The 14467-nt window shown below is 39.8% G+C and overlaps 1 protein-coding gene and 1 long non-coding RNA gene across 9 annotated transcripts; both read left to right on the forward strand.

Annotated features, from left to right (window-relative positions):
• The first annotated feature begins 822 nt into the window (after positions 1-822).
• On the forward strand, positions 823-6142 carry LOC146688418 (uncharacterized). Its single transcript, XR_014916445.1, has 2 exons — positions 823-5357; positions 5435-6142. It is a non-coding gene; the product is annotated as an uncharacterized LOC146688418 (long non-coding RNA).
• Positions 6143-7542: 1400 nt separating this feature from the next.
• LOC146688419 (uncharacterized) lies at positions 7543-13878 on the forward strand. Of its 8 annotated transcripts, none has more exons than XM_085439338.1 (5): positions 7544-8149; positions 9806-9935; positions 10491-10522; positions 10647-10735; positions 13239-13878. In XM_085439338.1, the coding sequence occupies exons 1-5, from the start codon at positions 8127-8129 to the stop codon at positions 13316-13318; spliced, it is 354 nt and encodes a 117-aa protein (XP_085295464.1). In that variant the 5' UTR covers positions 7544-8126; the 3' UTR covers positions 13319-13878. The 8 variants fall into 8 exon arrangements, 3 of the variants coding, with proteins under 3 accessions (XP_085295464.1, XP_085295465.1, XP_085295466.1); XM_085439339.1 differs by having other exon boundaries at positions 13251-13878; XM_085439340.1 differs by lacking the exon at positions 13239-13878 and adding an exon at positions 10917-11521.
• Positions 13879-14467: the final 589 nt, after the last annotated feature.

The raw sequence follows: 14467 nt of genomic DNA on the forward strand, positions 1-14467 counted from the left end.
AGTTTTAAGCTTATCAGATATCACTTGTTAGAAGCTCCTTACCGTTTGAAGAAATCTCTTCTCAATCTGCTGTCCTTTTCTGCTTGCATCTTTTTTTTTCATCTAACACTGACGTTATTCCATGTTAATTATTTTTTCTCCGTGAAAAACACAGCAACTCATCTTATCCCGGGGTGCCAGGAAGTCGAGCTGCGGATCTCAGCAGAAAACTTTTCAAACTGATTGCAGGTTGATCCAGGTATACATTTGAAACAGGTTCTCCTCGGTGACGTGACAGTCGGAACGCATCTGCATAACCATGGTTACAGGGGGACGCTTTGGAGCTCTGCTGCTCAGCAGCAAAATATTTCAGATCAATATGTAAATACTCCAACTCTAAAACCAAGTAAAATAAATATGCTGCATATGTGTATATTGCGTTCATGTGTGTGTGTGTGTGTGCGCGCGCTGCGTGGTGACGTAGGCGCGTGCATGTGTGCCCCGGTCACAGCTCCTTTCAGCATGGCCGGAGGTAAGTCACTGCCACTTTGCTCGCAGCTAATTAAAGTTTGTTCAGATCCCAAGCTGCAATGTGAATACAGCCAAACCGCCGCGTTTTTGTTTGTCATTAAGAGACTCATTCGGGATAAGTTTTGTGGAGGGCGGAGTTCACTAATATACGCTTATGAGTTTTAGCCGAGAACGCAGCTAAAATGCTAGCATGCTAAGTTAGCCTGATTGCTAGCGGCTACTCGCGGCAGTCTTTTTTTAACAGCATGCACTCTTTTTTTCCTTCGTCAGGAGAGGTGTACTGGCAGTCGCGTGACACACACAGATCAGACACATGTTTCTGTGTTGCAGGTATGGAGATGTTCTTATGTTTTGGAGATGCAGTCTTTCATTCATTGTTTTTATAAGTACAGTGTTGTACTGCCTGTTAGATGGCGGTTATTAATATAATTGTACTGAAGTATAATGTTTGAACTATAAGTACCAGAATATTGGGTCCTGGTTATTGAATTGTATTTATCTGACTGTTTATTTGTTTTTGAATTATTTTGTTTATTGTTCTTATAAGTTGTTTTTGATGTTTTTTCAGTGACATATTATTTATTTTGTGCTTTTTGTTTTTGAGAGCTTAAGTTAATGTTTTAAAACAATTTGTTGTATTTGATTCATTATATTATTGTAGTGTTAATGAAGCTGCAGACACAGCTGCTTTCAACATGGCCGGAGGAGAGGTGTACTGGCAGTCGCGTGACACACACAGATCAGACACATGTTTCTGTGTTGCAGATGTGCAGTAAAGAGCCAAAGACCCAGTACTGTCTCCTGCCTCTTACTTTCACGCCAGAACACAACGCAAGAACAACAGGCGTAACACATGAACGGGTTACACATACTGAGGTGAGTTGTTGAGGATATGTCGAGCTGTTGATAAGCACGGCTGTTTTTGTGCTCTTATATACTGTTAGCCTGTTTTGCTGGCGTTAGTGAAGCTGTTTTCAACTGGATGTAACATTGTTGAACTCTGATGATTAATGAATAAACTCTCAATGTGACGACGTGAGCATGTAATTGTAACCAACCCTGTGTTCATTTAGTCGTTTGATACCGTTTAATATCCAGCACATCTATTGGGTGTTTTATAACATGCCCTGGAATCATTTTAAGTTTTACAATGCCGGTGATTTACGACTCTTTCGCGACAGTCAACTGTGGCGTAAACTCTGGCGGGTCTCAGAGCTAGCTTATGTGAGCCAGCAGTGACATCTATACATGCAGTAGCCTTAAAATACTGATTATTTATTCTCCTGCTAGGTAAGAATTTGTGTTTTATACGTTTATTGTCACATTGTGCGCCATGTTATTGTTTCGGTGAAATGAATTTCTACAATGGCGGACTTAGACAAAATAGTGTTACTGTTAATTTGACTCTCTGCAGTGTTTAAATGCTTACACATACACACACACACAGTTACTGTCCCTCCACACGTATCAGTTCTGCTTCTATGCCCCATCTTTGTTTACTCTTTCCCACCCAACAAGTGCATAAATAAGATGTTAAAAACGTCATCATCATATCAAACATGATCGATTTGGGGGGAGTTTGTTTGGCACATGCTGACTGCATTCTAATTATAACCAGAAGAGGAGGCGAGAGCAGAGAACGAGAGTGCAGCAGTTTGGTGAAAGGAACAGGTGAAGAAGAGGTGAGCATCCAAGAGACGAGCAAGAGGACGGTTTCAAAGCAGACATTATGGCACAATAAAAGCTGTAAGAGCAGAGATTCATTCATATCTTTACTATTTTTCTTTAGCTTCTACTCCCGCTGCTTACAATAAATCCGAGATAAAGAACAAACAAGAACAACTCACATGGCATTGATTGTTTAGTTCAGTGTCACTCTGTGATTGTTTGACATTTCATATAAATGTGACTCTAAAATATAGCCAATAATATTAAAAAGCTGCTGTTACTGAGTGAAACTTGAAGGATTATGATAAACTTCAGTTCTTACTGAATCTGTAACATTGCTTTTTTTTAAATTGTTAAATGACTTTTGTGTCACTGTGCACAGTGAAAAGCTCACCTGATGTAGTGGTGAGGCCATGTTCACCACTAGATGGAGACAACCTGGCACAGGTTTTTCTATGCACTAAATTTCACCCTGAAAAGCCTTGGTGGGAATTGTTGTTTCATAGAAAGTAAAGGAAAACATGTCTTGAGGTCTTTTTCCAGTGTTTTCAAAATTGTGTTTTTCACATACACATCAAAACTTCACACAGACAAACACACACACAAAACAACAAAATATGTCAATTAGGGAGGGCAGAGAGCGCAGCAACAAAAACTAATGGCTACATTTAGAGTAATGTTTAAAAATGACTTCATTTAGCAGGATGTTGCTTTTTTCTCTTCTTATTCTTTCTTATACTGAACCTTCATTTGTTTTGTATAAGATGGTAATTTTTAAGACACCTCTGCCTAACTACAGTGAACTGACCTAATAATATGCTCTGGTCGTCATTTTACACAAGGTGTCACATCCATGAAACCTACACCACTAACCAGCATCAGTCCTACAACTTCACTCTCAAAATTAATAAATTCTGGGACAAGCAGAAACTGTATTTTTAGCGGTGCATTTTGCTGCAGGCCAGACTGCTATTAAATGCTCTCCTAAAGAAATAATTCCTTTGTAGCACCACTTCGTCTTGGTTCAGAAGAGATGTCCTGGATATACGTGATAATGTAACACATTATCACAGTTTAGCGCGTTGGGTTGTGTTTTTAAAGCGATTGTTATGTTTTAAAGCTTTGTAATGCGACAGGTGCGATAGCCGACACCACACCTTCACCTGACGTACAACGTGACGTATGACGCACACGTCGGGTATTCACTTTCAAAACAAAAATGGGGATAGAAAATAGAAAATATTGCTCGAGGTGGTTAATGCTCCTTTCGCTGGTTGCCAACCACCATTAAATAACAATAAGAAGAAAATATTGATCTGCTTCTCTTAGTTTTGCACGTTTAAGCTGCAATTCAGACTCAAACAAAGCTGCAAAGCAGGAGAACAACATGGCCATCAACTATTCTGTGCCACAGATTCAGTTCGCTGCAGCACAGAGTGATGATGAGACCGTTAACATGTGCAACTTAGAAGTAGTCAGAGGTAACTGGATGTTCAATGGGATTAAATGCAAGGTTGATTGGATTATATCTGAAGATCATATGCTATTCGTGATAACTCTGCTAGACTCCAAATTGCGGCTCGTCCATGCGGGAGTATCCCAAAATTAAATGAAACCACTTAACACTATTTCCCTAAAATGGACTGACATGGGACACATTAAAGTTGGATCGGAACCAGCTAATCAGTCTGAAGGTAAGTGTTTTTTTCACTTATTCGAGAGAAGTCCGAAATGCGTTCTTAGTACTGTTTGTTTTGACTTTTAAGCTACCCTACCAGGATATTTTCATTCAAAGACAAAATGTCAATATCTATGAATGTGGAGACTCAAAAGACTGGTTAGGTAATAGTTGCCGATGGATTTATGAGACTTGATAGAAACTTGGACGTTTGCAACAGGTGAATCGGTGAACTACCGAGGTTGCGCCCAAATGCTTAAAGCTGTTAGCTGGTCAGTGTTTTCAGGTGTGCTTGTACTACCTGTACGGTGCGGAGTGCTGACTAAGTCATGTTAAACCCATTAAAGCGTCGAGCTCAAATATCTTTTCATTTTTGTGCACTGTTCTCTTGTTGGCACACATTTTCTGTTTATTGAAGCCTTTTGTGAATAATTTTGATCATGTAAAAACTGGGAATTGGTCCCTATTGACAATACTCTTACTTTTTGCATTGCATATGTCCTTTAGCAAAGGTAATTGGTCACTGAACTTTTTGCAACTGTGTATTTCTAAATTTTGTGGCTTCAGTGCACACAAATTTATATTGTTCAGCTTGCATGTTAAAAGCCTGCCAAGCACCCCAAGGCTGATTATGCTTGGTAAGAAGTCATTTATGAAATAGAGCTGATTAGACCATATTAAAATTTCTGTTTGGCACAGGAGCTTTTCGTGGACACAGGTATCCAGTCTCTGTTTTGTTAGCTCAAATTTCTGTAATTTCCTTTATAAACCAAGGTTGTTGGACATGTGTCTCAGTGAATCCAGCAAAGTAACAATATCAAATTTCACATTACATATTACTGATCAACATAGTAGTCTAGCTACACCAACAGCAGGAATACTGAAGTCAATACTGTAAAGTTTAACAGCAGCACAAACTATAAACTCCAAAATAACCATACAGTTGATTCACCTCCGGTACTTTAACTGGGCTGACTCTTTGTTAGGTGTGTTTAATGGGCAGAATAATTCCCAATTATGTACAATTATAATATGTTAAAATGGACTTATGTACATAAGGCCATTAATAATTAACTGTACGTAGCTATTTGCTTTATGACTATCTAGACAGTGTGAAGAAGTGAAGTATTGAAATTATTTTATGTTGCATAATGACAACATGTTGCCCCTATACATTTAAGGACAAAGTTCAATGACCGCCACCTGCTGGATGGTGAGTGCAGAGGGGCGTGTAATTGTTGAGCTGGACAAAGAGAACATCTTTGCTGATGCAATGTCAGTCTTCTTTGGTTCATTCTATGTATTGAACCTGGAATACCAGGAGTCAGCGTGTGCAAGGTTTTTTGTAAGGATAAACCCAGAAGAGGGAACAAAATGTACCTCCAAGGTTGGGACAAGAAGGACTGGGACCACTGTGAAGCGAAAGGTTGTTCACATTAACCCTCATGTCACAACTTTCCTCCAGTGGCTTACTGAATTTGAGTGGAGAACTTCAAATTAGGTAACTGTTTTTGCCATTTTTAGTAAATTTCTTGTATAATTTAAGTGACCAATGTGTTGTTACCCATGTCTCCACAGATGATCCATGGCCCATGCTTTCTGGATATTTACACAAGACGAGCAACAATGAAGACAAGCTCTCTCGCCATCTTGCAAGACGCTGTTTCTGTCCAATAGGTTTTTTGAGTGCAAGTGTTGATTTTTTTTCCTGCTTTTACCTGTTTGTTAAAAATTATTTCAACTACTTACACTTTAATTGTCACATGTATTGGCTCACCCTACAAATCAATGAACTCAGTCCACAAAGCAAGATCAGGGTTCAGTGCAGGTCAGTCAAGTTCCTTCACACCACACACGCTCATCCATGTCGTGGACCCTGCTTTGTGCATTGATTTGGTGGTGTGAGCTAGTATTTTGGACAAAGTGTATATAAAGGCAGACGTGTGGGGCTTGATATTATATCCATTACAATTCAGTTTGTTTGTATGGTGCCAACAAAATGAATGCCAAGGCACTTCACATTGTAGATTTGAGACCCTACAAAATATAACTAAGGAAACCCAACACTTGAGCATGTGTTGTCTGCCATGATATGGACATGACATAATATCGTTATTGTTTGTACAACCATCTGAGAAAATAATGTATTACATGGTTTAGTAAAAACAAGTGCTTGCTCAATGAAAATATGTTTTCAGTTCTTTTCAGTTATTGATTTTGGAAATGTGTATTTCAGCAGGGAAGAATCAGAATTGAAATAAAGTGGTGTAAAGCACATGAATTATATTTTGTGTGTGTGTGTGTGTGTGTGTGTGTGTGTGTGTGTGTGTCCATCCATCCATCCAATTTTTTTGGAACCCTCCAGTCTCTTACAGTATGTTACTGTTAACTGAAATTACGGTAAATTACGACCTGTTAAAAGAGTAAATGACCGCCTGTTAGGACACGGTGTCCTCTAGCAGAGATGAATATTTTTGGTACTGATGATGCGTGATAACGGTAAGTTACTGGTTAATATATTGCAGTTTATTACCTTGCAGCGGGCTTACAGTGACATACCGTGAATAAACGGTAGTATACCAATTTCTTAATCACAGTATGATGTTACTTTGTTGACGTAATTTACGACATAACGACATAACGGTATCTCACTGACATAACTGTCGCCAGTGAGATACCGTAAAAAAGGCTACGGTGCGTTACCATAATTTGTCCAAGAGTATTATACCACACCAGCAAAAAACGGTATCATCCTGCAGAAAGGTAAGCTACCGTAACACGGCGTCACGGTATGACGCTGGCAGCAGTGACACCAGTATGTTACCGTAAAGTGGCGATGAAAAGTCTAACGGTGCAGATACACGGAGTAATCAGAAAAGTTTAGCATGAATCTGGACATTAGATTTAAGTTTTAAGCTTATCAGATATCACTTGTTAGAAGCTCCTTACCGTTTGAAGAAATCTCTTCTCAATCTGCTGTCCTTTTCTGCTTGCATCTTTTTTTTTCATCTAACACTGACGTTATTCCATGTTAATTATTTTTTCTCCGTGAAAAACACAGCAACTCATCTTATCCCGGGGTGCCAGGAAGTCGAGCTGCGGATCTCAGCAGAAAACTTTTCAAACTGAATCCAGGTTGATCCAGGTATACATTTGAAACAGGTTCTCCTCGGTGACGTGACAGTCGGAACGCATCTGCATAACCATGGTTACAGGGGGACGCTTTGGAGCTCTGCTGCTCAGCAGCAAAATATTTCAGATCAATATGTAAATACTCCAACTCTAAAACCAAGTAAAATAAATATGCTGCATATGTGTATATTGCGTTCATGTGTGTGTGTGTGTGTGCGCGCGCTGCGTGGTGACGTAGGCGCGTGCATGTGTGCCCCGGTCACAGCTCCTTTCAGCATGGCCGGAGGTAAGTCACTGCCACTTTGCTCGCAGCTAATTAAAGTTTGTTCAGATCCCAAGCTGCAATGTGAATACAGCCAAACCGCCGCGTTTTTGTTTGTCATTAAGAGACTCATTCGGGATAAGTTTTGTGGAGGGCGGAGTTCACTAATATACGCTTATGAGTTTTAGCCGAGAACGCAGCTAAAATGCTAGCATGCTAAGTTAGCCTGATTGCTAGCGGCTACTCGCGGCAGTCTTTTTTTAACAGCATGCACTCTTTTTTTCCTTCGTCAGGAGAGGTGTACTGGCAGTCGCGTGACACACACAGATCAGACACATGTTTCTGTGTTGCAGGTATGGAGATGTTCTTATGTTTTGGAGATGCAGTCTTTCATTCATTGTTTTTATAAGTACAGTGTTGTACTGCCTGTTAGATGGCGGTTATTAATATAATTGTACTGAAGTATAATGTTTGAACTATAAGTACCAGAATATTGGGTCCTGGTTATTGAATTGTATTTATCTGACTGTTTATTTGTTTTTGAATTATTTTGTTTATTGTTCTTATAAGTTGTTTTTGATGTTTTTTCAGTGACATATTATTTATTTTGTGCTTTTTGTTTTTGAGAGCTTAAGTTAATGTTTTAAAACAATTTGTTGTATTTGATTCATTATATTATTGTAGTGTTAATGAAGCTGCAGACACAGCTGCTTTCAACATGGCCGGAGGAGAGGTGTACTGGCAGTCGCGTGACACACACAGATCAGACACATGTTTCTGTGTTGCAGATGTGCAGTAAAGAGCCAAAGACCCAGTACTGTCTCCTGCCTCTTACTTTCATGCCAGAACACAACGCAAGAACAACAGGCGTAACACATGAACGGGTTACACATACTGAGGTGAGTTGTTGAGGATATGTCGAGCTGTTGATAAGCACGGCTGTTTTTGTGCTCTTATATACTGTTAGCCTGTTTTGCTGGCGTTAGTGAAGCTGTTTTCAACTGGATGTAACATTGTTGAACTCTGATGATTAATGAATAAACTCTCAATGTGACGACGTGAGCATGTAATTGTAACCCTGTGTTCATTTAGTCGTTTGATACCGTTTAATATCCAGCACATCTATTGGGTGTTTTATAACATGCCCTGGAATCATTTTAAGTTTTACAATGCCGGTGATTTACGACTCTTTCGCGACAGTCAACTGTGGCGTAAACTCTGGCGGGTCTCAGAGCTAGCTTATGTGAGCCAGCAGTGACATCTATACATGCAGTAGCCTTAAAATACTGATTATTTATTCTCCTGCTAGGTAAGAATTTGTGTTTTATACGTTTATTGTCACATTGTGCGCCATGTTATTGTTTCGGTGAAATGAATTTCTACAATGGCGGACTTAGACAAAATAGTGTTACTGTTAATTTGACTCTCTGCAGTGTTTAAATGCTTACACATACACACACACACAGTTACTGTCCCTCCACACGTATCAGTTCTGCTTCTATGCCCCATCTTTGTTTACTCTTTCCCACCCAACAAGTGCATAAATAAGATGTTAAAAACGTCATCATCATATCAAACATGATCGATTTGGGGGGAGTTTGTTTGGCACATGCTGACTGCATTCTAATTATAACCAGAAGAGGAGGCGAGAGCAGAGAACGAGAGTGCAGCAGTTTGGTGAAAGGAACAGGTGAAGAAGAGGTGAGCATCCAAGAGACGAGCAAGAGGACGGTTTCAAAGCAGACATTATGGCACAATAAAAGCTGTAAGAGCAGAGATTCATTCATATCTTTACTATTTTTCTTTAGCTTCTACTCCCGCTGCTTACAATAAATCCGAGATAAAGAACAAACAAGAACAACTCACATGGCATTGATTGTTTAGTTCAGTGTCACTCTGTGATTGTTTGACATTTCATATAAATGTGACTCTAAAATATAGCCAATAATATTAAAAAGCTGCTGTTACTGAGTGAAACTTGAAGGATTATGATAAACTTCAGTTCTTACTGAATCTGTAACATTGCTTTTTTTTAAATTGTTAAATGACTTTTGTGTCACTGTGCACAGTGAAAAGCTCACCTGATGTAGTGGTGAGGCCATGTTCACCACTAGATGGAGACAACCTGGCACAGGTTTTTCTATGCACTAAATTTCACCCTGAAAAGCCTTGGTGGGAATTGTTGTTTCATAGAAAGTAAAGGAAAACATGTCTTGAGGTCTTTTTCCAGTGTTTTCAAAATTGTGTTTTTCACATACACATCAAAACTTCACACAGACAAACACACACACAAAACAACAAAATATGTCAATTAGGGAGGGCAGAGAGCGCAGCCTTTACATTGTTTTATTGTAGAGTGACAGGAACTGCCTATGAGCTTCTAATCAACCAGAAGTGTTGACGGAAAATCTATCAAAGGAAACAATTGATGAAAATCAAAGAAGAGAAATATTTATGTGATGTTCCATTTTCCTGAGAGCTGATTGGCTGTGATGACTCCTTCAAGTACTACATGCTACTTTGTCCTGCTAGTTAAGCCTGCTGTCTGTTCTCAGGCCTCCTCCTGCTTCACTGCCATATATCCACCACCAGAGGGCTCCACTGACCTGCCTGCTGACATCACAGCACACCCCTGTGTCATGTGACCTGGCAGGAGTAGCAAAGCTGGACTCAGACCTGGCCCAGGCAAGTTCAAAGGCAGCTGTGGTAGAGAGAGTATATGGGCTCAAATTGTGCTCATAAATATTTTGTACTTGTAAATCAGGATTTGTGTGTTAGGTGAGCACTCGGCTGTCAGGGAAACTTGTTTTGTAAAGTTCGTTTAGCTAACCTGTGCAGGTGAATGAATTTCCCCTGACTAAAGAAATCAAGAGAAACGCACCAGGCTGCTCAGTAACTAACCACGGTTACTGTACTTTTATTATGAGTATTATACTGTAAGAGCAACAGGCTGGACTCTGCTTCTGCTCCTGTGCAGAGCTGATTATTAAATATGTGCAAACAGAAGCGTGTTTTCTGTCGTTTTCCACATGTGGAACGACATTAACGCCAACTTTTAAAAACCTGGCACTTCAGTAACCCCTCATTAGTCAATAGCTACGGATTAAATAGCAAAGCCCGATACTTATGTACTGAAACCAACTACTTCCGCTTGGCAGCTTAAGTTAAAATGTTAATTTTTTCCTCTGATTATTTTTTAGCACTGACTCTGTATATTTTTTGTTTGTTGCAAATATTCAGGTTAAAAAACTGTCCGAATTATATTTAATGAGGTATGTTCACAAAGTCACATGTGCAGTACTCTGTACAGCTTGCATCCTTTAGGACAAATAATTTGAAGCATTAATATTTCTTGTTCAATACTGAGCTGATAACACCTCCGTATGTTGTGACCAGGATGCAGCAGCAGACTGAACCTCGACTGAAACCTGCTCCATCATCTCATCTTTGCAGATGTCCATTTATAAAGCATCAACAACTCAAAGGTAAACATGATATTAGAAAATGTGTTAGTATATAAGGCCTTTAAAACAAATAAAAAATAAACAGCTGTCGGCAGAACTGTAGGACTGAACAACTTCAGATCCCGAGTGTGTGAGGCCGGAGAAGGATCAGCTCTATTTCAGATTTGAGATAAACTTTATATTTCAGTTTGTGATGATTCAGGAGCCGTCCTCAGATTCAGACCTTAGCACCACCCAGTGACAGCAGACAGATCATCCTATATCTTCACTCTTTGTAGTAACTGTAACTGTAGTAAATTAACTGAAGAAAACAGTACAAAGGTTAACGTACCACATGTGCTGTCAGTGAAAGCTGCAGCTGTTTTATTGATAAATTTAAAGACAAAAGGTCAAAAGGATTAATCACCCCTGTAACTGTGTCACTATACATCAGCATTAACAGGACCTCAGTTTGGTGTTTCAGAAAGCTGCTGATCTCAGACCTGCACAGCTTCTGTTTTAAACACTGAATGTACTCAGCTACATGAAGAGCACATGATGTTTTCTCTGACACAATTAAATAAAACCTGATTAAACTCAAAGGTTGTTACTTGTTTTTGAACTAAAAACTTGTGATCTGGAATTCTTTCACTGTTTTTGACAATAGTGTTATTTATCATAAAGTAATTCAGAGTCATTCATACCAGAGTAACCAGAGAGCACAACATATATTTAACTTTCTACAGGACTTAAAGCTATGATATTATGTAAAAGTCCAGACCCTCGGAGGATTATCTGAGTACTTCTAACACTTGAGGGAAGATGAACAACTTTAATAATAGACCAACGCATTTCGGCTTGTGGCCTTCATCAGGGCCACAGCCGAAACGCGTTGGTCTATTATTAAAGTTGTTCATCTTCCCTCAAGTGTTGCTGGAGTTCCTGCTTTGTGAATTCTTTTATCCTCTCCATGCACCTTGGAAGCAGGTGAAGTTGTGCCAGAAAACGTTTTTTTTGCTACTTCTAACATTACACAAAGCAAAGGTCTCCATCAGTGTTCATGAAATGCTGGGTTCATCCTTCTTGTGAGGGAGCTGCTGGTGAAGATCACGAGCCCTGCTTGATCCTGGCGACGAGTTTCAGTCTTCCTGGTGTTTCTGAAATGATGCCTCTCACTGTGGGTCAACAGAACATCTGGCACAGGACAGCTGTAATGAAAGAAATTGAAGAAGTTTTGAAAAAAAATCTTGGAAATGCCCTATATGTGAGAAGCAGATTTTGTAGATAACTAACAAGATAACTAAAAGTATAATTTTCACCATACATTTACTAACCTTGTCATCTCCTGCACTGTCTGTTTTGGGGCGTGTCCTTCCCAGCGCTCATGAGACTGCTTTGCTGCACTGTGGTATGAGGTACTAACCTGTTGACAGTGTTAATTTTAAAATGTATTCCACCAAAGATAATAGAAGTAACGTATTCTGAATACTTTACAACTACATGAATGTCCTATTGCTGTGTGATTTATTACTATTACCGAAGGTTACTCTCCATACCAACACCAACTAGATGTTTAAATCTTAATATAAATGAGTAACAGTAGGTGCACATCAGGTCAGGCTGCACTTTTTGCAGCGATCTCGTATAGAAAACAGGTCCGCGGCTCCGAACCGTAGTAAAGGGACCTCTGGCTAATACGTCGGGGTCTTTTTTTTTTTTCCTGGATCACCTGTTGAGAAAGAAAAAAGAAAACAAGCAGAAGAAGACTAGAGCAATAAAATAAACAACACCATGATGATCTATGGGAATATAACAGTAAATACTAAATGTTAAACATTATTGTGCAGCACGTAAGATCGACAGCGCACAGTGTGCTTTAAGGTAGGAGCCAAAAAGGAGCAGAGCAGCGGCGTTAAGGACGTCCTCGCCGTACCTGGGTCCATCAGGTCCTCCAGACGCGTGAGCAGTTTGGTGAGTTTCACCATTTGCTCCAGGAGCTGCGCCTGGATGACGGCCGATTCCAGCAATACCACCGTCTTTCACTCACCCAGTTTGAGGACCTGCTGTCCCGCGTTGGTCCCAGCATCGATGTGCTATGCTATCAATGAATGCTGTCGGTGTTTACTGAAAGCAAACTGTGGTACAGAGACGACTCTTTATAATATTTCTAGTGATACTCAGAAGCTCTCATCAAGTCCCGATTTAATTCGATTTATGCTGTTATCAGTGTTTGAATGATAGCATGGCTGTGGTGTCCTATCAGTGTATGCTCTCGCTGTTTGCTGATATCAGACTGTGGTATGAGGACCACTGTGGGTTAACCTTTGTAGTGATACTCACTCCTTTTTATTTAGACCTGGTTTAATTCTGGGATAGTTGAATATTTGTATATAATCCCAGCAGACTGTTTTAGATTATATCTAATATATATCATGTAATTATCCTTGTAATTACAAAAGGTTTTATGTAAGATTTATGTTTTGTAATTTAAATCTGACATCACAAAAGTATTTTGGAATTTGAATAATGTATTTTGTAACTGCAGCATTTTGTCCAGGTTCCTTGCCACCGGGGACTCCTTCAGGACCATCACATTCAGTTTTCGAGTCGGTGTGTCCACGGTGAGCCAGATCACCCCCCAGGTAGCGACGTCCATCTGGGACTGTCTAGTGGACGACTTCATGGCTGTGCCTTCAACTGCAGACTGGCGGTGCATTGCAGAGGGATTCCAGGAGCGCTGGAACTTCCCTCTCTCCCTCACAGTGGAGGTTGTATCTGCGCTCCATGGAGCTCCGTCCTGAAATTGCGGAGAAGTGCGTGAAGGCAACGTGTGTTCTCCACAATTTTCTGCGCTGTTTGAACGAGACAGGGGCATCTGCTGTGAGGGGTGTGGCACCTGCTGTGAGGGGTGTGGCACCTGCTGTGGTGGAGCCGTTGCAAGGCCTGGGTCGTGTAGCAGCAAACAACTCCTCCAGAGAGGCTGTCCTGGTGAGGGAGAAGTTCATGGCCCACTTCTCGGCGCAGGGAGCCGTGTCTTGGCAACCAAAGGAGTAGCCTGTTTGAAGTCTGAGTGACTTCCCCACAACGGCTCTTTTAAGAGCCACCCACAAACCTCTAAAGAGTGTTCCTGTCTTTTTAAAATTTTCTTAATAAATGCAGCTCTACTCCAAAATAAACTAACCTCTCTTTACTCTCTAAATAACTTGTCTTCACTATGTTCCTATAACCAGTGTGATGCAACTGTTTGGGCAACCTTATTAATAGTCATTATTTTCCTGTATGAATCGCTGTTACAGTAAAAAATGTCACTTGCATATATCATATAGGAGACACACACATTGATATACACTAAATATTCATTTCATTTCTCTTTTTTTGTGTTGCCAATTTATGCACCTGCTTTATTTAGTTTAAACAATTATTGCACACTTTCTGTAAATCCAGTGAACTTCATTTCACTTCTCAAATATCACTGTGTGTGTCTCCTATATGATGTATTTAACTGACAATTTTTATTGTGACAACCAACGATTTGTACAGGAAAATAATGACTTTTCACAGGTTGCCCAAACTTTTGCCTCCCACTGTATTAGAATGTTTTGTCATTAGTATAATATTTGCTGTGTAGTAGAGCTGAGACATTAGTCATTACAAATGTTTATTGGAAAAATATATATAAATTCAGTAACAAAAACATTAAACATAAATATATAAAATGTAACTATTTACAGAGAGACAGGAATAAAAAGGACCCAGCTTGGAGTGGAAGAGCCT

Source organism: Copadichromis virginalis, linkage group LG18 (genome assembly GCF_057382275.1).
Source record: "Copadichromis virginalis isolate Kocher_CV1m ecotype Utaka linkage group LG18, C_Virginalis_male_GT1.1, whole genome shotgun sequence".
NCBI classification, from domain to species: domain Eukaryota; kingdom Metazoa; phylum Chordata; class Actinopteri; order Cichliformes; family Cichlidae; genus Copadichromis; species Copadichromis virginalis.

Excerpts from the sequence above, each read along its gene's own strand:
- LOC146688419 (XM_085439338.1), top strand. The coding sequence starts at position 8,127 with ATGAACGGGTTACACATACTGAG. Across the intron at positions 8,150-9,805 it reads AACGGGTTACACATACTGAG|GCCTCCTCCTGCTTCACTGC; the intron begins GTGAGTTGTTGA and ends GTCTGTTCTCAG. Across the intron at positions 9,936-10,490 it reads TGGACTCAGACCTGGCCCAG|GTTAAAAAACTGTCCGAATT; the intron begins GCAAGTTCAAAG and ends GCAAATATTCAG.